The sequence below is a fragment of the Rhamphochromis longiceps genome, linkage group LG23 (genome assembly GCF_057381845.1).
Source record: "Rhamphochromis longiceps isolate RC_006_pf linkage group LG23, R_longiceps_female_GT1.1, whole genome shotgun sequence".
Taxonomy (NCBI): Eukaryota; Metazoa; Chordata; class Actinopteri; order Cichliformes; family Cichlidae; genus Rhamphochromis; species Rhamphochromis longiceps.
Window position 1 is genome coordinate 6,000,908 of NC_140578.1, and position 25,704 is coordinate 6,026,611.

General features: G+C 41.2%; 1 protein-coding gene across 3 annotated transcripts in view; it reads left to right on the top strand.

Annotated features, from left to right (window-relative positions):
• Positions 1–24,408, top strand: part of pip5k1ca (phosphatidylinositol-4-phosphate 5-kinase, type I, gamma a) — a 53,470-nt gene extending 29,062 nt beyond the window's left edge. Inside the window, exons 7-19 of one of the 3 annotated variants that reach the window (XR_014909569.1) lie at positions 4,513–4,812; positions 5,480–5,688; positions 6,800–6,883; positions 7,035–7,083; positions 8,948–9,032; positions 10,423–10,584; positions 10,987–11,128; positions 11,419–11,451; positions 11,680–11,799; positions 14,731–15,001; positions 15,167–15,212; positions 19,140–19,229; positions 21,367–24,408. Coding sequence is in view for 2 of the 3 variants with exons in the window: in XM_085397689.1 (XP_085253815.1) it covers positions 4,513–4,812; positions 5,480–5,688; positions 6,800–6,883; positions 7,035–7,083; positions 8,948–9,032; positions 10,423–10,584; positions 10,987–11,128; positions 11,419–11,451; positions 11,680–11,799; positions 14,731–15,001; positions 19,140–19,229; positions 21,367–21,369 (1,548 nt within the window). In the remaining variant the exon portion in view is untranslated. The remainder of the gene's footprint in view (positions 1–4,512; positions 4,813–5,479; positions 5,689–6,799; positions 6,884–7,034; positions 7,084–8,947; positions 9,033–10,422; positions 10,585–10,986; positions 11,129–11,418; positions 11,452–11,679; positions 11,800–14,730; positions 15,002–15,166; positions 15,213–19,139; positions 19,230–21,366) is intronic. The other 2 variants (XM_085397689.1, XM_085397690.1) reach the window with 2 other exon arrangements.
• The last annotated feature ends 1,296 nt before the right edge of the window (positions 24,409–25,704 follow it).

Consider the following 25,704-nt stretch of genomic DNA (forward strand, 5'->3'; position numbering starts at 1 on the left):
TTTTCTCACTGGGATTTGGCAACTCTTTTCAGGTTTACGTTAAGTAACGCACACTAATTTCTTGTCGTCAAGACACACAGATTCATGAGCACTGGATAAAAGGCAGGGAACCCTTTGTGTACTTATGCATGTTTGTTTGAAGACACCACACTTTTTAAAAAATCCATATTTTAATAGAGATGCTTTGCATGAGTCGTAGTTCAAAAAAATAACCCTTATTTATCTTATGCCAGGCTTTAGTGCAGCCTCTATCTGAAACAAGCTATTTAGCTCCCGTTTTTCTTTCTTTAAGGCCAGCCTGCATTTAAGGAAACTTTTATCTGATTGGCTACCCTTTTTTCACAGCTTCAACTGACCATTTTAGGGATATCTGTTCTTAATGACATCATAAAAGGCCAAGAGTAGAACGATTTGTCTATTAGCAGTCTGAAACCTGACATTTTGGCACACAGGGATTACTTCTACATGCACTGACCTCATCATTTGAAATATTGGCTATGTTGAAAAACTGTAATAAGGCATATATGGAAGAAAATAAGAAAATCGTGAATAAATAATAGGTTATTATTTATTATTATTTCATTTAAATACTAACTTCTATCCCTACGTTTTTTTTAAGCTCTCAGGTTTATGTAAGATCCTGGAAATGTTTCCTCCAAGCACAAACCTTCAAATAAAGCAGACTTAACAGCTTTTATCTTCTGTGACTGAAACCTCAGGCCATAGGATTTCATAAGAGACTGGCTGGTGTTTTTCAGTAGCCGGATGTACTGTGCTTAAGCCTAACAGAGCATGACTTCCACCAACAGTAGCCCACTCCCACCCCCTCCAAAACTTCACAGCCTCTTTCTGAAAGAAGTCAACCAGCAACAGCTCCATGTATGTCCATGCTGCTAATCCAGCCTCACAGGTTCATAGCCCTCGCCCTTGTGTTTATTAATGCACCGACAGCTGCGGGCAAAGTCCACTGCAGGAATTTGTTTAATCATTTAAGGAAGTTGAAGTCTCAGCGCATTTACTGTGACCTTTTCCATCGTTTTGGTCGTGCTCTGAAACATTTTCACAGGTGTAATTGGTCTTAAGCGAGTGGTTTAATAAAAGCGGAGAGTTTCGGGCTGTAGCCCGAGGCAAGAGAAAGGGGAGGGAGGTTTTAAAGACTCTCAGAAACACGACACAGGACAAAAAATGTATGTTTGGACATTGAGAAGTAGTTTGAGTATTGTAGACTTATCTGTATTTTAGGCAAACACATAACAGACAGCGTACAAGCAGTCATTGGTGGAGCTCCACGTCTTCAACAGCTGACTGGCTCATGGTTGTGGGCTGAAGACTCTGGCTCTGGGCAGCATGCAGACCACAGTGATGTAACTGACTTCGTGCTGCCACTTCTCTCCCCTCTGTTTATTCACACTTCTATTATATGGCTTGTCCTTCATGTTTTAATGTCTTGTCACTCTCCAAAGAGAGCCTCCTGCTGCTGTGGCTCTCTCAGCGTGATTTATTTTCCTTGATTTCCCCCTCTCGCTCTGTCTTTGTGTTTAAATCCTTCCTCTCGTTTTTCTTCTCCATCCCTCTCCTCTGCTCCCGTGCCTCACGTGTTCGTGTTGTTGGCTCGTCACCGCTCTGCCCTCGTAACGCTGACAGAAGGGTTGTGTGTGGCTGAGGGCTGAGGATGCTCTTTCTCTCTTTGCTGCTCTTTGTAGAAGCTTTTCTCATCTGAAGGTCATTCACCAAGTACCTAGTCTTTTCAGCCACATTTTCTAGTCATCCTTCATCTCTCTGGAGTCTGTTCCTCTTTCTCTCTCCTCTTGCAGTCATTTTTACCCCTGATTGCTGTGTGTTACCACTATATGGAGCAGCCCTCTGTTTCTCGCACTTCTCTCATCTTTCTAATGGGACTGAGCTGGCCCAAGTCCCAAGGTCAAAGCAGGTTTATAACTGAGGAACCAGCCAAACTAATTTGTTTGCATTGATTCTTGAAATATTTGGCATAACCTGTGATACAGAGGAAAGTACTTGCTAAAGAACTTTTTTAAAATGTCCTTGTGTGCCTTCATCTTGTTATTGCATTTGGCTTAGCCAAAAATGATCTAAAGTGCTTTGTGTCTTTTCATTTCTGTTCAGTGATAATAGTTTGACTGTGACTTTGCACAAAAAATTAAAAAAAACCCCAGTCAGATATGAATTCAGCCGATTACCCCTTGTAGCCGGACTCCTCAGGCATTGCTGCTCTCCTTCCACAGCTGTTATTTTTAGATCGCTCTGTGTAAGTCCCCTTCTCATCACTTGCACGTGAGCATCTGCAGTTCCCACTGGATCTCCTCCAGTGTATCAAAATAGTGATTCTTCAACTTGACTTACATTTCTGGGAAATGGAAGAATAGCAGGAAGCCAAATCTGGCAATCAGGTTGATTAGTAAACCAGAACTGAGTTGGAGTGGCTTCAGCTCCAGATTTTTCAGTGTGTTATTTATTGGCATACATCGCAACTCAGGTTGTTTATGCTGAATATTCTCCCTCGGGTGCCTCAGCACATTACAAATTTCACAGTGAATAACCTTGTAAATATTGAAAAAAAGAAAAAAGCAGCAAGAAACAACCTGGGTGTGCACACCGACGACCTTTACGCTGAAAACTCCTGTTTGGTCTTTAAGTCCTAGCCAGAGACAGAGCTCTTGCTATGACATATGTTCTTCGAGATGAGAGTCAAGTCAGTTTGATGTAATACATTCAGCTCAATTCAATTTTATTTACAGCAACAGTAAACTCAAGCCGGTTTATATTGTAAGGTAAAGACATTAAAATAATACAGAGAAAACCCCAGCAATCAGATGACCCACTATGAGCAAGTGCTTGACAAAGGTGGGAAGGAAAAACAACCTTGTAAAAGGAAGAAACCTATAGCAGAACTAGGATGAAGTATTACATATTAGGGCTGTTCGATATAACGATATATATCGGATGACGATATAAAAACGTCTATCGTTTCATTTTACGCTAACCTTTGTTTCGTGGTGTCGCAAAATAAACTGTTTACGGCAATATTTTTTTATCGTTTTGATGGTCACTGTAGTGGCTATATTAATTTCTTAAAGTTCTCTCTTTCTCTTATATTTAATATAACCACACTATGGACGGACTAGCGCCTGTTTTTATGCGTTGTGGTTAGCAACAACGACGGTAACAGCATGGCGTGTCCGCTTGTTTATGTTCCACATAAACCTTTCACAATAAAGCTCAAGATCCTGTTGAGACTTTTCAAAATAAACTGAATCACGTGAAAGAGCAGATTATTTACGGATGAGAAGTAAAAAAAGAGCCGCCAGGTGCTAAAAAAATAAACCTTAGACTCAAACGGTAGAACAGGCTTTTCCCCGCAGCACGCCGTGTAATAAATACTCACAAAGAAAGCGGCGGCCTTTACAACTTATGTCTAAAAACGTATAGTTTCATGCATCGGTTAAAACATGCATTCGACTCCAGCTACATGACGCGCAGCTGGAAACACTTCCCGCAAGTCGAGCGGCCCGAGATTCACAGAATTTACAGAAAATGTTAAATTTTTGTGATTTATATAATTCTTATATCGGGATATGAGATTTTGGTCATATCGCACAGCCCTATTACATATTTAAATTTTTACCTACAAACCCACAAAATTTCATGATTGCAGCTCATCTTATAACTGCTGTTGAGGCATGAATCCCAAACTGAATATTAGTTTTTAGAGTCTTTTGTAGAACTGTAACCATTAATTATTTGCTTTATTTTTAATAAGTAATTCAAGTAAAACATGTAAACAAAATCACAACATAAAAATTCACATCATCGCACTGAGAATGATCAAAAACCTGTCAGTCATACTTTCATTCTGACTGTGTGCTCTGGTGGAGCATCAAAGGTTTTTGTTCTTACAGTAAATTTAAAAGCTTAAATTCCGCTTTGATACGACTCTTTCCCGAGTCGTGCTTTTTAAGTATGATTTTCTTCTCCTGTGGCTACAGAGTCCAGTAACCACTTTGATATACATGACATGGCACTGTGAGAAAAACCTTCATTTCTGTTGGCTCTCTCTGTTGTGTAATGGATCCTGGTGCGATCAGGTGGTGAATATGTAACCGTAGCCAAAGTGTGTGTACACTGAGAATCATGTGTTGTTTGTCAGTCAACTGTTTGCGTAACATGTATCAGCTATCCTCTTCCTCGTGTATGTTTCGTTCCGTCACGTTCCCATGAGGAGAAAAATGCCTCTTTGTGTTCAGTGGCGTTCCTTTTTGTGCTGTTTTGAAGCTTTTATTTAAACTGAAATGGATATCATTAATCAAAAGCAACAATTTCTGTTCCAGTGTCAGAAACACTGCCTGAAGTCATACAACTTCTAAAAGATATATATATTTTTGTTACATGTGAGCTTACTGTACCTCACACATATTGTATTTCGGCTCAATCCCTCAAGGCGTCTCCTTATGGTGTTCATTTCTCATGTTCTCCCTCTTTTCTTCTCATCTCCAGAACTTGAATCAGAACCCTCGCACTTTGCTGCCCAAGTTTTTCGGCCTCTACTGTGTCCAGTCAGGTGGCAAGAACATCCGTGTGGTTGTTATGAACAATGTCCTCCCCCGCGTGGTGCGCATGCACCTCAAGTACGACCTGAAGGGCTCCACCTACAAGAGGCGAGCGTCCAAGAAGGAGAGGGAGAAGGCCAGGCCCACCTTTAAAGACCTGGACTTCATGCAAGACTTGCAGGATGGCCTGATGATGGACCAGGACACTTGCAATGCCCTGACCAAGACCCTGCAGAGAGACTGCCTGGTGAGAAATATGAATATACAGCTAAATGCAAATACTGGTTTTAGCTTTTTTACTTGTGTTTTCTGTTGAGACAGACAGGAGGGGAGGAGATGGTGAAGTTGGTTTGCTTGTTGTGATGCAGGATCCGTTAAATGGCTCATAAAAAGTAATGGTAGATGAAGAAGCATATAAAAAGTCTTTAAAAAGAAGGGTGGGGAAGCCCATGATACTCATGGTGCCCTGATCGATAAAAGAGGATGGATGAGAGTAGACAGGGGAGCTGGAATGGAAGAAAAACTTTTCTTGAGGTTATGATGTTTGGCATTCCCAGGACCCCTTTCTATAAATTAGAGCTGTGTTACGAGTACAAGGTTTAACGAGGTGTCTGGTCTTGTAGCTGGCTGGCTTTTTCTCTTGTAAATCACTGTCTGCTGTTTCCATTTACTTTACTCGGAAAGCAGTGTGTGTGCACTCACTGGCAGTCAAATACATTGTTTATCAGTGTGGGCATGCCCGTGCACCACTCTGTCTTGTGTATAGCATTAACATCTCCACGGTTATTGGTTTTATATCCCTCTTGGGGACATGTTAAAATAATAAAAAATAAAAGCTTTCAGTCAGGATTTAGAAGCTGCGTGTCTCATAGGTACTGCACACTGACAACTATCTTTGCCTGTCCTGTGCTCAGGTGCTGGAAAGCTTTAAGATCATGGACTACAGCCTGCTGCTTGGGGTCCACAACATCGACCAAGCGGAGAGGGAGAGGCAGATGGAAGGCTCCCAGGGTGACAGCGATGAGAAAAGGCCCGTGGCCCAGCAGAAGGCTCTGTACTCCACAGCCATGGAGTCCATCCAGGGGGGAGCTGCCTGCGGAGGGTCTATTGACACAGACGACACGTGAGTTTGGCCAGAGAGGAGAACAGCAGAGGCTTTTGGGAGTGCATGTCTCCGACTTCCCGCATTTATACGAGCTAACAACCTGAAGGATAAATAACAATGTTAGAACTTATTCATCTACCTTTATCTCTTACTCTCCCTCCTAAAGTTATTCTGCTTTCAGTAGTTACGCTTCTTCTCTCTCTTCAGCTCTTTGTTCCCTTTTAATGCTCACACTTGATGCGACACTTTAGTTCCTTCAAATTAAATGTAAACCATTTCAGTGCTTCAATTTCAACTGCTTTCAGCCTGAAAAGATAATTGCATTTTTTGGTGCTGCCTCTTAGAGCTTAATATACACAACTTCAGAGAAATTCAAAAGAAATTGAAGAAAATGCAAACTTCAGATCTTGCCCGTAAAGCAATCAGCGGTTTTGTGTCAGAAGTCCGAATGTTGAGTTCAGTGTAGATTAAAGGTTCAGCAGAGACTAAAACCCTGCTGACTTGCTAATATGCAGTTAGCCTTAACAAATCGGAGTATTCATTAAAGTTCCCTAATACTCTATAGTCTTAGATTTAAGTAGAAAGAAACCAACATTTCCTGCCTTTATAGGCTTATTCTCATAAGCCAAATTTCTGGTAGAAACATCATCTGACTCTGAAATCTCATTAAATCAGATTCTCTGTCACAAGTTTAAAAGGCACTGAAGGTACAGGGTATGAGTGTATTCACATTGCAGAGAAGCACTTATGGGATTATTTAGTCAAAGGTGAATGCCTGGATGCCTGCAGTTACCTGAATGAGCTGTAGGAATAGCAGAAGACTGCAAAGATGAACCAGACCCGATGCTGTCATCCTCTCCACAGCTGGGGTTCACATTTCTGTTCAGTTAAACCCAACCATGAGTCGTACGGCTTTAAATCTAGATACCGTACATTTATTTTGAATAAGTGTTGTAGTTTGACATTAAATGTTGTTTTACTCACAAAGAACACATCCTAAAGCTGACTAATGATGATAAGAAAGAGAAAAATAAATCAAATAAACTCTGTGGAGAAGCTGATGGCTGGAGATTAATGGCACCCAAACCTGCCACATTTCATTTTAGCTTTACTTCTCTTCTCCTTTTAGGATGGGCGGTATCCCCGCCGTTAGCGGAAAAGGAGAAAGGCTTCTTCTCTTCATCGGAATCATCGACATCTTGCAGTCTTACAGGTGATCATCTTAGAAATCAGCCAAACGTCTGTATGATGCTGACATAAATAATGTGTACATGCTGTACACTACTGCCACAGTGTTTTGTACTAAAACACCTTTAAGTTCATTAGGTTTATTCATGTTTGCCATGCCAACTTTGTTTTTGCAGGTTAATCAAGAAACTGGAACACACGTGGAAGGCTTTGGTTCATGATGGGGTGAGTTTTTAGCTTTTGGGTTTCTTTCCTGAGCTTCGACATTGTAAGAGGGTTTATTGGCACAAAATGTCAATTTTCTGTCAGCTTACCTGCCTGACTCATTATTTCTCCATCCACATGGCTAAACCTGTAAATCCACACCTATCCCAGACTAACCCTATAAAGTTACAGGGCAGTGTCACAGAGTGGTGAAGTTTTTTCTTTTTCTTTTATTTATTTAACCTTTATTTAACCAGGAGGATCCTATTGAGATTAAAAACCTGTTTCAAGGGAGACCTGGCCAAAATAGGCAGCAGCAAGTCTCTCACAGTTACTCAATTAAACACAGGCAGCAACAACACACGTGAAAAAAGAAATGAAAAATCAAATAAAATAAAGATAGAATTAAATAAAATTCAGTTAAAATGACAAACAATCTAATTGAAACTGTTGCTTGTTATGGACTTGGCCTCAGGGACTCTTAGTTTTGCTTTAAAAGCACTAAATGAAATCAAATTAATTCAGTTATTTTCCAGTTCTGCAGTTCATTCCAAGTCAAGGGTGCTAAATGGACAAAAGCTCTTTTGTGCATAGAAGTCTCAAACATTCTGCTGATTCGATAACATTGAGTCAATACAGAGCTTCAAGCCTCCTCTGGCATTAACATCAGCACAAAAATTGTATAGTATTTTTTTTCTCTCTTATTTCTTTTCTAAATGTACTTGTATATTGTTCACATGTTGAAATAAATTACCAATCAATCAATCAATCAATCAATCAGGGAGCTTCATGGCATGGGTTTCCACAGCTGAGAAGCTCCTGTACTGTGTAGCTGACTTGTAGTTTTGTCCTTTGTCCTGTGCTCATGATAGATTATCCCACATATACTCCAGAGTTCACTTATGCAGGCCATCCGGGTATATCTTAGCCTTTAGCACACATCCCAAGAACGACACCATGGAGTTACATCTTCAGTCCACTCATATTTTAAAAGTTCAATAGCTCCGTAATTTCAACATTAATCTGTTGTTTATTGTATGTAAAGTGTTATTTACTAATTTATTTATAAAACCATAGGTATATCTCTCCTCCACTACCACTACTAAAACAACGTAACTCTGAGGAAAACACTGTCTGTTGCTCATTCTGAAAAACATGTGGGCCTTAAAACTGTAATGCCGTAGAAACACTTTATTATTAGCAAATTGCAACCACATTCATTTAAGTAGCGTTATTTCCATAAACAGAGCCATTAAGATCAGCAGCTGCCTACACACAGTATTTTATATTTTGTTCTGCCAAGTCTGATTTTACAGGGAATCTGATACAGAAAGATTTACAGCACAAAACAGAAGATCAGTCCCATGAATCTCCCCGCCTCCTTTCTTTACTCCAAGCTCCCACTCCGAAACACCCTGACAAGCGAGACGTGTGGGAGAGCAAACAGCGTCCTGTTCGTCACTGTTGCTGACGACAATGGATCCTCAGCACGACCTCCGAGCCACACGCAACATTACATATTGAGCAACAGTGATGCTGAAACAAAAAAAGCTAATAACTGAGATTCTCTCTCTTCATTGCTTCCACCGCCCATACTGTCCTCTGTCTCAAACCAAACACCAAGTGTCATCTGTCAGTCTGCTGGTGTTGTCTTATCTCCGTCTGCTGAAACATAAATAATGAAGAGTTGGGTCTGTAGCCTCGTCTGACTGTGTTTCTGCGTGTCTGTAGCAGGTGTTGTTCACTCGTGTGGTTTGGCCCAGAGAGAAGAATTACTGAAATGGGTCACTGAAGAACACAGACAGTTTTAATCTACTGCGAGCACCAGTTTGATCATTTTATTCATGCACCATTTGTCTCATTAATCTCTCTGTCTCTCCCTCAGGACACTGTATCGGTCCACCGGCCAGGATTCTATGCCGACAGATTCTTGAAGTTCATGAGCACCACAGTTTTCAAGAAGAGCTCCTGTGAGTTTCATTTAAGAAGTTGCCATAGGTAGAGAGAAGGAGAGAGCCACACACCAGGGTTTTGTTGCTTTCAGTGTCGAGTCTTGATAGAAAAATCAGATACAGCAGCTGAAAGATTTTTTTTAGTTCATATCATTTTAGGAAAATAGATCTGTTGGATCTCTATTTGCTTTTATTTGCACTGCTTTTAAGCATTTTGTAAAGAGTACATAGGGGTATGTGTATGAGATTTTCAGCCTTGGTTAGCTAAGGTTAGATTTAAGCAGAGGGGGTTGTTAATCAGTTCTAGCTGCTTTGGTGCTAATAAAATTAAAAGCAGGCATACGGGAGGGGTAACAATGAGACGACCCCCAAAACGGGAATGGTTTTACAGGTGGACACCCCTGACATTTTATGCCCCCCTAGTCTTTTCTGACCGTTTCTGACTCTTGGGCCTGAGAGCCCTGTGCTCACTGCCTGGCAGTGTGCAGCCTGATTGGCAGAATTGGCAGGTCCACCTCTGGTGTCCTGTGATTTTCACAGATGAGAGCAGGTTCACCCTGAGCACATGTGATAGATGTGAAAGGGTCTGCAGAAGCCGTGGAGAATGTTAAACTGCCTGTTCGGGACGCCCTGTTTGGTGGTGGGTCAGTGATGGTCTGGGGAGGCATGTCCATGGAGGGAGAGCCATGATCCATGAGATCCAAGGAGATCTCCGTGGACACCATCCGTCACCTCCTTAGGACCGTACTCTAACACTGTCAGGCATGCATTCAAGCACTTGAGGTCTATACAAACTAATGAGCACCATTCTGAGTTGCTGCTATGAAATTTCACCAAAATGGACTGCATCATTTTTTTCACTTTGATTTTTGCGATGTCTTTGAATTCAGCCCTGTGTAGGTTGGTAATTTTCATTCCCATCATAGAATGTCACATCATTCTGTGGCAACATAACCCAGTGCCTATCAGTATAGATATCCAACGAGAATCTACCCCACTGAAATATGTGTTTTCAGAGTGTTCCATGTTTTATAAGAGTTTACATTCATTTATATATGTTCAGAAATGGTGTATGTAGTCGCGATGTTTGCTTGAAATCCCAATTTCCTGTTTCTGCTAAACCCAAACAAATTCCTAACCTAAAGTGATTTTCTCAGGAATTAAAAGGGAAAATAAAGAAACAATATAATGGTCACTAAAAACAAACACAGAACAAGTTCCCGAAAAGGTCTTTAAAAAGTAAAAATTAATTTCAGACTTCATACATAGATAGATAGATACAGAGAGAGAGAGAGATCATAAAAACTGTCACTTAAAGGCTGTGTATACTGTAAGCTAAATACCCCAAACTACACAACACACAGGTTCATTACTGTAAATAAAAGCCTTATTGTAAATTATTCCTCAGCTTTGAAGTCCTCTCCGTCAAAGAAGGGTCGTGTGTCCTTGACGGTGCCCAAGTGTGGTGGTCCTGGTGCAGCTTGGTCAGCCAGCCAGCTGACCTCTGAGAGAGACGAGAATATCTACGACCTGAGAGGAGCTCACAGCTTCCCAACGCTGGAGGACGAGGGTAAATACACTGCATGCTGTGTGTTATGATAAAATTAACAAAGATGGAACACGGTATATAGTTTTACAACAGCATATTCCATCCATCCATCCTTTCTCTACCATGTATATGTGGCTGGGTTGCGGGGGCAGTAGCCTAACAGAGAAACCCAAACTTCACTCTCCCCGAAAAAAACCTTCGACTCATCCGGGGGAACACTGAGGTATTCCCAGGCTGGCTGACAGATATAATTTCTCCAGCGTGTCCTGTCTTTGCCCTGGGGCCTCCTCACAGTAGAACATGCTCAGAACACCTCGCCCAGGAGGCATCCAAGGAGGAAAATGCCAAAAAAAAAAGATTGCTGACAGGTGCCAGCTCTCTCCAAGATAAACTGTAATGACTGTACCTGTGTCTGTCCACCAGGGAGACCAGATCTTCTTCCATGTACTCCTCCATCATTCGAGGAGGCCACTACCGCATCAATTGCCACTACACTCTCCTCCACCACCTCTTTGTCCATTCCTGAGAGATCTCCCTCTGACACGGCCGAACACCCCCGCTACAGGTACTAACACACACACACATCTTTTAAAACATTTATATATTAGATGGTCACAGGGAATCCATCTGTTCACTGCCCTTTTAATTATACATGAGCTTATAAATATTAAAGTTCATATATGGGACAGTTAACACTGTAATTAATGGCTTTGTTATGCTTTAGTCTGAAATATAACTGGTTTTATTTCCAAACTCTTATTTCTTAAACTTAAGCTTAAAGTTGTGTTGTCAGAATTCACCAGTGTGAGCCTTAAAGCATGTTGCTCTTACTGACTGTGTTTCCTCTGTCTTCAGGAGGCACACCCAGTCGCTTAGCCATGATGGGAGGTGAGTCTGAGTCCAGAGTCACAAAATGTATTAGCTTGTTTCACAAACACTCACTTGTTGTATGTTTTCATAGCATTAAACACTCCTGGGTGTGGTGGGTGGGTGGCAGAGAAAATCTGATGTCAGTGTGTTTATGACTAGGCCCGTTTTTCCTCCTCGTGTGTGTGTTTTGGCGTTTCATTTCCTCTGCGTGTTTTTCTTTTTATATGAGGCTGCTTGTGTTTTCAGGACCCAGGAGGAGCTGCGTGTGCGTGAGGAGGATCAGCAGACCATCACAGTGGAGGTGGAGCTGAAGAGACACGACAGTGAGCCCACCATCTCTGTTCCTCAGCCCTCACCTGAAATCAGGTACTCAAACAACACAAGGATAAACACTATGTAAACACAAGTCATCCTCAAACTTAGACTTAAAATCTGATGTTGGAGAGACGAATGCGCTTCTTGTCAGTTGATTTACAAGAACAAAACATCAGAAACACACTTGTAACCTGTGTATTCACATAACACTGAGTTTAATTAAATATCCTAAACCTGTGCCAACATCGACTTTTACATCGTTGGTCAGCCAGCTGCAAAACATGTTTAAGATTTTTCGATAGATACCAGGAACCTTTGGAGGAACTTTTGGTGGCACGTTTTACACCACAGACGTGCTAAAGGGGAAAGGAGCAAAAATGTGATTTACGTGACTCTGAACATGGCATGGTTGTTGGTGCTGGGACTTTCCCACACAAACATCTCTAAGGTTTGCAGAGAATGGTCCAAAAGAAGGGGTGCTTAGTACTAACTGAGCATCGTTTATATACCAAAGTCTACTTTTGCATTCTTGCTGACCGTGTCCATCTCTTTATGACCACAATGTGACCATCCTCTGATGGCTGCTTCAAGCATCGTGTCACAAAAATCATCTTTATCACCTGTTGAGAGAAAACAAGCAAAAAAAGAACATGTACTGTACTCAAATAGTCTCCACAGTAAACATATTTTGATGTGGTGGAACGGGAGGTTTGCATCATGAACGTGGTATCCACACTGGTTTATCCATCACATACACACATTAATGGATGCATTGGGGTTCATTTAGAGTTCAGTGTCTTTCCCATGGACACATGCAAACTAGTGCAGCTTGGGGTTCATTATTTCATGGTTCCCATCTTTATTCTATCTGTTGGCCTCACCCAGAGTTAGGGGGCGGCACGAACCAATGCTTTGGTCTAAAGTTTATTCTTTAAGCAAGCGTTTCTCAGTACCTGTAAACGGACTAAGTATTTGTATACTTTTAAAAATATCCTCATTTAAAATAGATAAAAACGATGTAATACAGCTGCCACCTGGCATGTTGCCATATTAGTCCCACAAAATGCTTAATGATGAATATTTTCCACCATGCACAAAACAGACCATTATGAATAAAAGAAACAAAGTCACAGCCTCTGTCCTTTTCACTGTAAACGACAGAAAGACGTGAAAGAAAGAGACAGCTCTTATCATACATGTGACCCAAATACAGAAAGAGCTAGAACGAGGCTCCTCTATTACCGCAATATGACTCAGTTTGACACCATACTATAAATAACCTGCTGCCTGTGTCTCAGCAGGACTTAGCCAGCTGTTAGGTAAACACACCTCACCTGTCTCACACACACACAAACACACACACACACAGTGGAACACAGAGAAACACTGAAAGCAGCTTAACCCATTTGTTCATGAGGTCAGGGTTCTCTTGTTATGGGGAAATAAATGCTGCAGGTGAATTTAGGGGCATGCATCTATAGTAATTAGGTTATGAGAGAGTGCCCACATGCATACATAAGGAGTGTTTATCTCCTGTTTTTTTTAAATGGGAACATGGTGCAGACACTAAATCCAAAAAACCCAAACATGGGGGAAACGATCAGAAAAAGTAGGGTAGTGGGTCGGGAAGCTTTCACGCCTGAGGCTACCGCCCATAAAGCTGCGATTATCCCACACTTTGTATATTTTAAAATGTTTCTGATTAACTAGATTGGATTGCATGTTAGTTTTAATTTCAAGGTGAAACAAAGAGAGTTAGAGCAACACTTTATGCCGCTCTGGATTTTGAAAACAAAAACTAAATAACTTTCATTTTTACAGACTTAAACAGACGTAATGTAAACACGGTGGAGTTTTCCTGGAGTCAGGTCAGTGGAGATTGGGGTGCGGTTGCCGAGGGAAGCCAACTGAATAATTGGGTTTGATGGTGAGAAGGCAGTGGCTAGACATAAGGCCTGGGGGTCTGGAAAGAGCTGGCGGGGAGGAAGGAAGGGGTGGCGAGAGCAGCCGAGACAGTGATAGGCGAATGGATTAACTGCCTCAACGCTCCTCTGAGAAGCTGCTTCTAACACACCTGCAGCTTTGGAAATGGGTTGGATGGAGGTGAGAAGGCCGACATGAAGTGGAGAAATTGTATATTTAATTAGAAGATGAAAAGAAAAGATAAATATAAGGAGCAATTTGTGAAGAAGGCAGGCAGAAAAAACTGTGTAGTGAAACATTTTGTGTAAAAAATAAATAAATAAATAAAAAGAAAGAGGTGGGGTGAAATGGGCTGAGACGAACTGAGTAAGGGAGCATCTTTTTGCATGGCAACAATCATCCCGTCCCCCCTCGTTTGTTCAGCCATTCAGTTCTTCACTTGGAGATGCCAAGTCTCCTTTTTTTGCTTGCTTGGCCTGCTGCCGGGCTTTTCCTCTGGTGGAGCTAAACTCAAACACAGAAGCTGAGAAAGCAATGTGGATGTGCCTAAATCCTTCCTAATAGTCGATGATCTGGCCAGGAACAATAAAGGATTGTGGCAGCACACAGCCAGCTGGCAAATCTTTAAGCTTAAGCATCTAAACCACAAACACCCCCACCGCACATATACGCACAGCTGTTGAATTTTCTCTAATAGCTTGGTCCCACTCTTCTGCCCTGCTGCTGGAAAGTGGCTTATGGCAAGTGACCCAATTAATGGCTCTTAACGGCTGTGGGTCTGTGTGTAGGTGGATGTGCAGGCAGATTTGTTTCTGCTCTTGTTAAAATACATTAATACATAAAGTGAGGTGAATTGAACAGGATGCAACATTTTTATAAATACCTGAAACTGTGTGCTGCACTTTGACCACATAGTTACGCTCTTCTTGAATCAAAGTAATCCAATTGTGCTTGTCTGCATACATATAAAAGAACTATTAACAGCTAATTTAATGCTGCCAATTGGAGACCCTCTCCCTGCATTCATTTTCTAACAATACAACATTCGTTTTTCCACAGTGACGTTCAGGAAGTAGCCGGCACAGACGCTCTAGACGGTGCCGCAGCAGAACCTTCAGGCTCTTTGTCAGCACCTGAGGCTGCCTCCTCTGCATCATCATCTGCCCTAGCTGCTTCCTCCTCCCCGGGGCCACCCAAAGAAGCCACATACAGCCCAAAGGAGGCGGTGGCAGTGGAAGCAGACAGGGCCAGCCAGGTGTCCGGTTCAGGGTGCACCAGTCAGGCTTCGGTTGATGACGACGACGATGTGCCAATCACAGATATCTACTTTGTAAGTACAAACATACCCTCGGACATGTGCAGCAAACACAAAGCAGCAGCTTTCATCACTTCTCTAATCTTTTAGTTTGGCTTTGTTTTTTTAGCCATCACATCATCACGTCAGAGTCGGTGTATCTTAACTGAATAGACTGAATTGTTTGACGCTGTCCTACAGATGCGCTAACACGTAGACTACAGGAAAGGAGCGGAGGATCAGGCTGGTACGGGAAAAAGAGTGTGCGCAGCTCTTGTTTGCAGTGTGTGGTGCTTTCAGCTAATCGAAATGTTTTGGGAAACATTTTGCTTTCTTGCTGGAGGCAAGTTATAAGACTGATATCTGTTATCCTGTTTTTAATGCTCAGCTTAGTCTGTTGGCAGGTAGATTAGTGTTTAGATGTGAGAGTCGAGTTACTCGTCTCATCTACCTCTTAGCAAGAGGCATATTTCCCAAAATGTTTTCTTTAAACACAGGTGTGCGCTTTGGTTTGGAGTGTTTGCTGAGTGATATTAGAGTGATGTATACCTTCACTTTGTTGCTCCCGTCTCAAATGATCTCGAGCCAACCTTCAGACACACACACACACACTCACAGGATTTTTCTAAATAACATTTAAAGCTTTTTTTCCCCCATTTTCATCTGCTCAGTCTCAGTACTGTCAGATAGTATTGTGCTAGCAGTCTACCCAAAAGCGTAGCTATAAATGAATGTATGAGCATCGGGTGAAGGAGAGCAGAGCTAGTGATCACAGTTACAGATAGAAACGTTCTCACTTGGCCTGTCAGGAATTAAACACCTTCTAATGTGGCTTTGAGAAACTTTAATGACCAACAGGTTAGTCTGTGAGCTCCCTCAGTAATTTAACAGCCTTCTCATCTACCCGGCTGTGGCTGACGCCCATTACAAGCTTCAAAAGCAGGAGATCCTCTCTCTGTGCACAGCAGCAGGGGGTCTGTAGCACTGCGTGACAAAAAGTGACACTACACACATCCTGAAGTGTAACTACAAAGAAGCATGCCACAGGCAGAGCGCTCAGAAGGGACTTCATGGAGTGGCAAAGAGCTTGTTGTTCTATTAGCTGCTGATGAAATGCCAACAACACAAACTACAGTATAAAAGGAGTACGGACAAGTGTGTTTAGACTGGATTTGTACCACAATACTCAGTTTAGCCTTTCGTCTTTTTGTGCTCTCCTCTCGCTCTGAAGAATAAATAGGATTTCTGCATGATTGCCCAAAAGGCTTGTTCCAATCTTAAACACTTCAGGTGCTGCTCCGGTTCATTCACACATGAAGAGCAAGACACGTGTTTCGGAAATTATTTCTCAGAAGTTTCAAATGAAATTATTAACATGCTACAATCTGGAGCAGTGTTTAAATGCCTAATGTCTAAAATGAAATCAAATGAAATCAAAATTTATTTCTATAGCATAATAATTATTATTATTATTATTGAATAATAATACAACAAAGTTGACCAAAGTGCTTCACGGTCGGTCAGAGCAATAGCATAAGACAGAATAAAAAAACAGTTAAAAGGAGGGCAGGAAACAATATGGGTAAACAGCATAACTAGCCACGAAATAACAAACTAGTTTGAATCAAAAGCCAGACAAAATAATAAGTTTTAAGATGCAATTTAAAAGACTGGATGGACTCCGAGGACGGAATATAAGGAGGGAGGTTATTCCAGAGTCTGGGTGCTACGATAGCAAAGGCCCGATCACCTCAGGACCTCAGATGAGACCTTGGTTGCGTCAGGTGCATTTGATTGGAAGATCTATGTCCTCTATTAGGAATATACAAATGGAGGAGTTCACATAGATAGCTGGGAGCCAAATTGTTTAGAATTTTAAAGGTAAATTGATACAGTGCAAGTTGGCTAAAACTGGTGTGATCATAATTTCTAGTGTCAGTTAAGAGACGCGCAGCTGGATTTTGAACTAACTGGAGCTGGTGACTAGAAGAATATGGGAGGCCCGAGTAGAGAGAATTACAGTAGTCCAATTTGGAAGTGATAAAAGCACGAATGAGCTTTTCAAGGTCCTTCAAGGGAAGGCATGGCTTTGCTTTAGATAGATCAAGATCACACTCAGGTCTGTTGGGACTACAGAAAATATCCGTTTACATCACTCCTATAAAAATATCTCTTTAATCTGATTTTCTGCACATTTTGGTTTGCTTATTTAACACGACCAAATTATGGGAACGGTTTTTACTCGAGAAAATCAATATGAATTAGATTTCAGTGCTTGTGAGATTTGTTCCATCATTTCTGCAAGGAGGAGCGAATTGTGATGCATAAAAACCCAGTTTATCATCCCAAGACTCTGTTTAATAGTCTATCAAGCTGCTGGAACAATTTAATGGTTTTAAATTGTAGATTTTCCAGAGATGGAAATTAAGTATATGTCAGAATTTTGAAGATTTGTCAGCATTTAAGCTTGTGTAGTTCCCCATTAAAAAACAGCACAGCTGCGAGACTGAAAAGAAGAGATTGATTGGGAGTTTAGTTTTTATGATTCACATCCGTACTCACATCATATGTTTGTTTCTCTTCTTTTGCTCACTCTCATTTCTGTTGCCTCTCATGTCCACCCCATTAACCCGTTACACCTCTTCGCTCAAACGTTCAGTTTTTTGCCATTCCCTTTCCACCTCACATCCTTTGTTTACTCCCTCCATGCGCTCTCTCTTATTTCACATGTTCTCATTATTGTGATTTTCTTCAGAAGCCATAATGAAAGTGGCGAGATGGTGTTGTTGTATGCAAGCGGGAAATGAAAACAGAGGCGGCAGCCAAACACGTGAATCTAGCTGTGACCATCGACTTATCCAGTGTATCCGCGCCTTTTCCATTTTCACCCCAGCATGCTTCCTTTTTTTATCGTCAGTGTTTTATTTTGAGTTTCCCTCCTCGCCCCGTGTCCCCCTCCACCCTATTTTCAGCTTTTCATCTGTCTTTGTTTGTCCATCTGTCATGTACCTCTGCTGTTGTCAGTTTCCTGATGGGAGGACCTGGGTGGTCTCTCCTTTCCGACAAAGGAGGAAATGCCAGTCTGGTCAGCCAGTAAGTGAGATATAAGTTAGACAGCAGTGGCCTTGTAACAGTAGCTGTTCCCGTTGTTAGGCTATATTTGATTGCAGTGTTGAGAGGAAACAAGGTTTTTTGGATTGTTGTGATTTATCAACTGATTATGTTGTTTTGTGATCATGTTGAAACTAAAGAACAAAACCTGTTCACAGCAGGTTAAAAAAGTGACAGGAAGCTTCTTATTTGACAGTTTCTTTTATATTCATCTTCTTTTGAGTAATTGTTTCCTCACTCACTGACAGCTTGCTTTATTTCTCTTTGCACCTGTGTAGTTAGTGTGTTTATTGCAATGTGCTGAGCTTTGTGTGTGTGTAAATATACATGTGCAAGCGTGTGAGTGTGTGACATCCACCTCCATCCCTGTTACCTGTTGCCGTGTTGCAGCGGCTTCCCTATCTTAAAGGGCTGGTACCCCGAGAATGATAATGGCGAGACTTTTTAGAGACTCTAAACAACACTGAGTTCAAACGAACAACAACAACACATAAAACAAAAGACATGTTTGCTTGTTGGAAAAGGGGAAAAAGACATCTTGTTCTCTTGCTTTTCTTTGACGAGGATGCTTTCTGTGTCTGTGTCTGAATGTCCCGGCATCCTGGCTACCCCCCGCTTGCCATTCCCATCTCCTTCCTTCTCGCTCCTCATACTTCCCGCTTGGATGATTTAGCAGCTCATCCCTTGCTTTGCTCCCCAGGACTTAGTCCAAATGTTACAAAACACCAAGACATGTGATTCAGGCACACATCACTGAGGGTCATCTTTATATTTACATGTTTACAGCATTTTTTTTGGTTTGTTTTTGTATAAGATATTAACATCATGTTCAATTCAGCCAGGATGAACACATCCTTCCAAACACTTTCAACGTTCACACTCTCCAGTATGTCTCAACAACATTCCTCCTTAATGCATCCCTAATTTTCATTTCCTGTCTTGTCTTTTCTCCTGTGATCTCCTGTGTCTTTCTCTCCTGCCTGCCCCTGCTGCTTGTCTCTTTGCCTCTGGCCTTTCCTCTGTCCCTCTGGCCCCCTCTGCTGTGGTGGGTGTGTAAAAACAGCCTCCAGAGGACAGGACCTGGGTGTACTCTCCGCTACACTATGGCTCAGAGTCTAAGGCCCTGCCAGATGGGGATTGGGAAAGAGAGACAGTAAGTGAGATGCATCGGACTAAAATATGAAGCACAGAAAGTTTCCCCCAGAAGTGGAATGAAATTTGTTCGGGACCATGTTTGGGTTTGTTCTTAGGGAAGGATGAGCTGTAACGCTACACTCTGCACGAAGCTGCTACAGTAAATGTAGGCAAAGCTTCTCAGGTCCCAAAGTCCATTACTATTTCAAGAGTACGCTTGGTCTGCATCCAGAAACCCACTCCTACATTACAGCATTCATTGTTCATTGACAAATGGGTGGAAATGGTCATCGACTGCCTCTGTGATCATTTAGTCCACGACCAGCCATCCCGCGTCCCTCCAACAACAAGCTGCTCAGACTTTAACACACACATCCATCGGCTCATGTGTCACAAGAGCGCCATGGCTCATTCTGCTTAAGCCGTTTAGACTAACCTGACAAGTTGCAATTTATTGAACATCAAAACCCGGTTTCTAGTTATTCAGTCAGTCGGAGGCAATGTGATGAGTTCTTTTGAGTTTATGAGGAACGAGTTTATTTTCTGGTTTAAGTTTATATTTAAATACTACCGAATTTAACAGTTATGTAAATTAGACAAATAAGTCACTCAAACTTATGCAAATTTAAAGTCAGAATGGCGTTTAGGTCACTTTAGTTTGGGTTTGTTAACTTTACGAGGTGTTTGTGAGCCAGTCTACTTTGTTAATGTCGCTTTAATGCAAAAGCGACATTAATCTGTTTTTTTTCCCAACTCATTTTGTTTTTCCATCTGCTTCTCACGCTAGACCTTTCTTTACTAAGTAGCCCCCCCCCCCCAAAAAAAAGACAAAACATAAACAAATCTACTATTTTTAAAAAAAGGCAGAAAACAAAAATCAACAGCTCATACAACACAGAGCTCCACTTTCTTATTGTAAACGTAAGATGTCAGTATAATTTGGCCAATTACACTCCATCAGTGTGACATCATCATGTGACTAGAGTCATGTGACTGAAAATGCAGCATCATTGTCTAATGAAGAGCAGCAATGCTCGAATGACAGATTTTGACCCCATCAGCTGCATATAAAGCCTCAGTCATACCTAGAGCCTAAAGACCAGTCAGCGAATCCCTGGCAACAAGCAGTCGCTAGGGAAAATTCAGCTCAGTTCAATTCAGTTTAACAGTCTGCCAAAAATGTTTATCCCCAATCAGTTGATGAGGGGTTGCTGAAGGTTGCTAGCACTAAGTGAAATAAGGTGTTGCACTGAAAACTGTGTGATTGCGTTGATCATTAGCAGATTCCAGAAATCACCTGTAGTTTGCAGCGAAGACGCCGGCATGTGTGAAAACAGTCGCCAACTGCTCGCCGAGTGGTCGTGAAACTGCGAAAGGTCCGATGCAAGACGGAAATGGAGACTGTTTGTTGTCAAAGTTGCACATTTGGAAGCATTTTGTTTGTAGCAATATGAAACAATTTTTAAACTGAAGGCGAACGTTCTCCGTTTCTCGTTTTTTCAAATTTCACTCGTGTTCAGCTTCACAATTTACATGCAAGTGAGCGTCTCCTATGCAAACTATGGGCAACCATGGCAATCTACTACCAACCACAGCAATCACAAGGAGGTTTTCAGTATCCTCTTCGCTGCAGATTTCACCTTCCAGCAGCCAGTCACCAACCGGTCATAATTATAATAATCCAGAAAGGTTATGTCATTGGTAAACAAACAAACTAACAAAAAAACATCACGTACAAAGTTGTACGTCAGCTGGTGAGGAACATGAGCTAAAGAGTAGAAAGTGTTCATAGTTTGATTGGGATTGTTTAGACAGTCCAGGTAAAAAAAGTGTGGTTTCTAGAAGATACAAGAAATATTTACTATATGTGGGATTATTGCTGGAAAATCAGACTAATCAGACGGCCGTAGCCTGTAAAAAATATTTTTTTATTTTTTTTATACCTGCCTTTACCTGCTGTTAAGGAACTCTGCCTGAGCTCACTGTCCTGGCTTCCTGTTTGCTTTTCATCTGTAGCTGCACTTTGATTTGATGGCTCGGTGTTTATTTATCATTTCCAAATAATTAATGAGAGTTTACAGGCTGTACACCCAGGGGGGAAATGAAACATTTTCACTCTTCTGAATGCATTAACCCAGTCTGTCTGTCTCCCACAGTAAATCCTGTTTTCTGGCAGACAGGAGTGAACGTCTCAGCGGAGAGGACTCATCAGTCTGAAGTCCAGACCTCAGTGGCAGCAGCGCGATCTCTGTCTGAACCAGGATTTAAAAACATGCATACAGAAACACACTGAGAGGAAAAAGTGACTGTACCAGAGTACCAGAGGGAGAAAAAACCCTGACAGTGATGATATCACTGGTTTGCAACCATCCCTGCCTTTCACCCTTTGACAAATGAAATTTATTACATCAGTTTAATAAATAATTGTATGTGTGACATAGTGCGCATAAGGCTGTATGTAGTCTTGTATGTTTGACACACCCAAAAGAGCACGATAACCTACTTTTTGTTCTGTTTCACACTAACACAGCTCTCCAACCGACTCTTTCCCGACGAATCTCTGAAAGTCATTTTTATTCGTGATATCCTTTATGTTGCAAAGCGGTCACACATACTAGCCAGTAGACATCTCCTGGGTTCTGTGATCAAACAAAACCACAAGAAGCTCATTAAAACATTGATCCATGACACAAATACGGGTTAAAAAAATGCTAAATTGAGTGGATGCTCCTTATAGAAATGTACCTGTAAGTTTTAAAGTATTAAAGTTTTCCATTTTTAAGCAACTGTTCATCTTTTGTAGCGAGGCTTTAATGAAGCTATATTAATGCTACACTGCCTTCGGTTCTCAATAAAGAAAATGAATGGCACATCCAGAACTAGGAGCATATAAAGTGGTTTCTCCCAGTAAGGAAACCTAATTTGAAGAAAAATGAAATTAAACTCGTTAATCTCAAAATTATCTCCAGTGCAATTACCTTAGACTGGAACATATCAGTCATCCTGTGACTGCACTGGCTGCTGTGTTTCCAACCAGTTCGAAGGAAATCTCCAGCTCAGTGGTTGTAATTGCTGCCAGTATGGTGCCCATTTCCACTATGCCGCTGCTGTTGAAGTTAATTAGCTGTGTCTGCTTTTCCATGATAATCTTACCAGAGGTCATCATCACAAAATTCAGAACAGTTTGATGCTAAAAGATTTTTGCAAAACCAAGTGTGCAAAGTACGTCTTACTAGGCAGCCACCATAGCCTAACATAACTCGGATAAATAGAGCTTTTTCTTTTTTTTTTTCCCCCTGAGTCAGTGGATTACTCTTCTGTATCCCGTGATGTTGGAGGGCTCTGTGCTCGCAGTACAGGAGTTACAGTGAAAACCACTTTAAGCCAATCAAAGCAGAACATCCAGATATCTCTGTCATCCTTTAAAGTAGTGAAAATATGCAGTTTAACTTTAAAAAAAAGCAAAAACATATTCACCTACAGCATTATTAAAACTTAAGTCCTGTTGTTATATTTTCATTTCTAAACTTTTCTTCAGCTGTTTTTACTACTGCGAACTTTTATTTATTTGTCTGTTTGTATTTGATTGTAATATTCACGACTGGTACTTTTCACTCATTTTTTTTTTTAATCTATTTGCATCCAAAGACTTTTTGTTTTGCTCATTTTCTTCACTGCGGTATTTTGCGGTATTTTGTTCTCTTTTTCATGTGTTGTCTAATTCAGTGTTGTTTTCCACTACACCACATGTTGTTCTAATAGCTGAGGGTGATGACTCTTGCCTTCAAAATAGAAGGCGTCAATTACAACACTAAGGCAGCAGACATTGTCATTAGAGTAATTTTCATGTCTACACAATGTCTTCCAGTGTTGCCCTGCTTTCGGACCGACGCACAGGGATCATTTGTAACAGTAGAATCGGCATATCTTTTTCTACATCACCTCCTCACGTCAAGAAATCGGGGAATCTTTCCAATGTTTGTAGATGTAGAGCACCAGTTGTAGTGTTTGCGGTCGATATCGTAGCTGTTACCTGTATATTCCAGTGAACGCAGTGCGTGTTGGCTTGGTGAGACACAGCAGTTTGTGAATGGGTTGAACGTTGTTTGCACTCATTAAAAGGACCTGAAGACGAACTAGTGGTAGAGGCCAAATAAACACTCGTCACATTATCCAGAAGTCATATTTTCGAGTTCTTAGATAAGAGTCTCTGCTCACACATGCTGATATTTGGACAGTATTTATTTTAGGTTTGTGTGTTTGTGTGTGTGTGCACATGTGTCTGTGACATCAATCACAGTCATTGTACATTTAGTGTTTACTGTAGTCTCTCTGTGGCTGACATCTTAAAGACTTAAAGATTTGGAGGTTTTTGGGTTTTTTAAACTAACTACAGGCAGTTTCTTCGGTTCGTTGGTACCTTTTTACGTGTGTTTGTGTGTAAGGGAGGTTACATCAATGTCAGGTGTTGTAAAATAAGAATCGGTTTGTTCTCATGACGTGCAGTGGCCAGTTGTAATCAGTTTGCTGTTGTTCATCAGATGAAGACCATAGCAGCAATATTTTGTACAGTTTAGCTTTTACGTTAATTGCCTTATTAGGAAATTTTACATATAGGTCTGTTGTTTATATTTTTTTCCACTTGTGCTGTAATATTTATTTTTCTTTCTCATAGTTGTGCTCCTGAGAATGTGTACATAAAACTATAAATACATATATAAAGATATACAAATATATTTTCCATTTGAATCGGGAAAATATTATTTTTATTTGGTTTCATTTTTGCTGCTGGGCAAGAAATGATTGCAATCTACATGATTTTACTGTACCATATTCTTCAGTGTGTTTATTGAGATGCAGCTGCTGTATATTTATGGTTTGCAAACCACGGCTGTGTCTTTGTATGATATCCAAAACCGAAAGATTTGTGGGGTTTAATGTACATGCAGATCAATAGGGATTCTTCCAACTGTTCAGCTGTGTTGTGTGTGTTTTCAAATCCCTGTGTGCCCTCATCCAATAGGAAGAGTCCTTTACAGAGACATAGCATGATATCAAAATGAATATGCATATCAGAAATGTGTATTTATGTATATCTGTGTAAATTCATCTATTTATACATGAGGATAAATAGATGACTGTGTGTGCGTGTGTTTGGACTCAATCAGAATGAATACGAAATAAAGCAGTTCTATGAATTGTTGTCCATGGAGATGATGTGTTTTAGTTGGTTCTTTGTTGGGTGGTTTTTCTTCTTTTGGCGGCTCTGTTTGACTACATTGAATCATCTGCCTCCATGTCACCATAACCATAGCATCCACCTCTGTAACAACCCTCTACATGTCCTCCTTCATCCGTGAAGCTTCTCTGAGGTCTTCCTCTTTTCCTTCTGCCGGTCAGCTCCATATTCAACATCCTTCATCCAATATGTCCTCTATTGCACACGTCCGTACCATCTCGTCTCTCTAACTTTGTCTCCAAACACCTCAACCTGAGTTGTCCCTCTGGTCTAACTTCTAATCCTGTTCATCCTGGTCCCTCCCAATAAAATCATGACATTTTTACCATCTCCAACACGGCCTCCTCTCTATTGTCACTGTCATCTACGAACATCATCGTCCACAGAAACTCTTGCCTGACCTCGTCTGTCAACTTGTCCATTGCCACCACAAACAAGAGGGGCCTCAGAGCTGATCCCTGAAGTAATCCCACCCCCACGTGGAACCCATCTGTCATTCCTACAGTGCACCTCAACATGCCCTGCATTAGCTTCTCTGACAGTCCTGGCAAAATAATCATGTGACATGGAAGCGAAACTTTGAACATGGCCACTGGAGAAACTTACCACATAAACCTCTGTGTCTGACTCCACAAATCATTAGTAAGTAATAAAGTACTTCAGACTTAAGGAGTCAAAAACATTTTAATTCATGGGTCACATGCTGCCCAGTTTGATCTCCATGTAACTTTTATCTTAACCTATTTAAAAAAACATGCCAAACTTGTCACTGAAAACAATATCCTGTGAACAGTCCATTTATATAAACTGATGATGAACTGCCTCTCTTAAGAAAAACATGTCTCAGCTTTACGACTGGAAACAGTGATGATTCAAAGAAATGCACTGGCATGACTCCTTGGCTTAAACACCATATTTCTGCTTGGTAGTAAAAAGACTGTGTAATGTCTTTGTCAGTAACAAGGCGGTAAACCGAACAATGACTCAGACCTCTGGCTCAGATAAAACAGTTGTTAGCAGCACAATGTTTCCTTTGCAATATTTACATTGTAAAAAGTCATTCACCCGGCCATGCAAATCCTTTAGTGGCTTGGTTCTGATCAGTGGACAAAGTGTTTGAGAACTCCTGCATGAGGCCACAAAACATATAGGGAAACCTGAAATGTGACCCGTCCAGCATCTAGAGTATTGTCTATGTCAGATTTATTTTTACAACTTAAAGGCATTTCACCTCTCATCCAAATGGCCTCTTCAG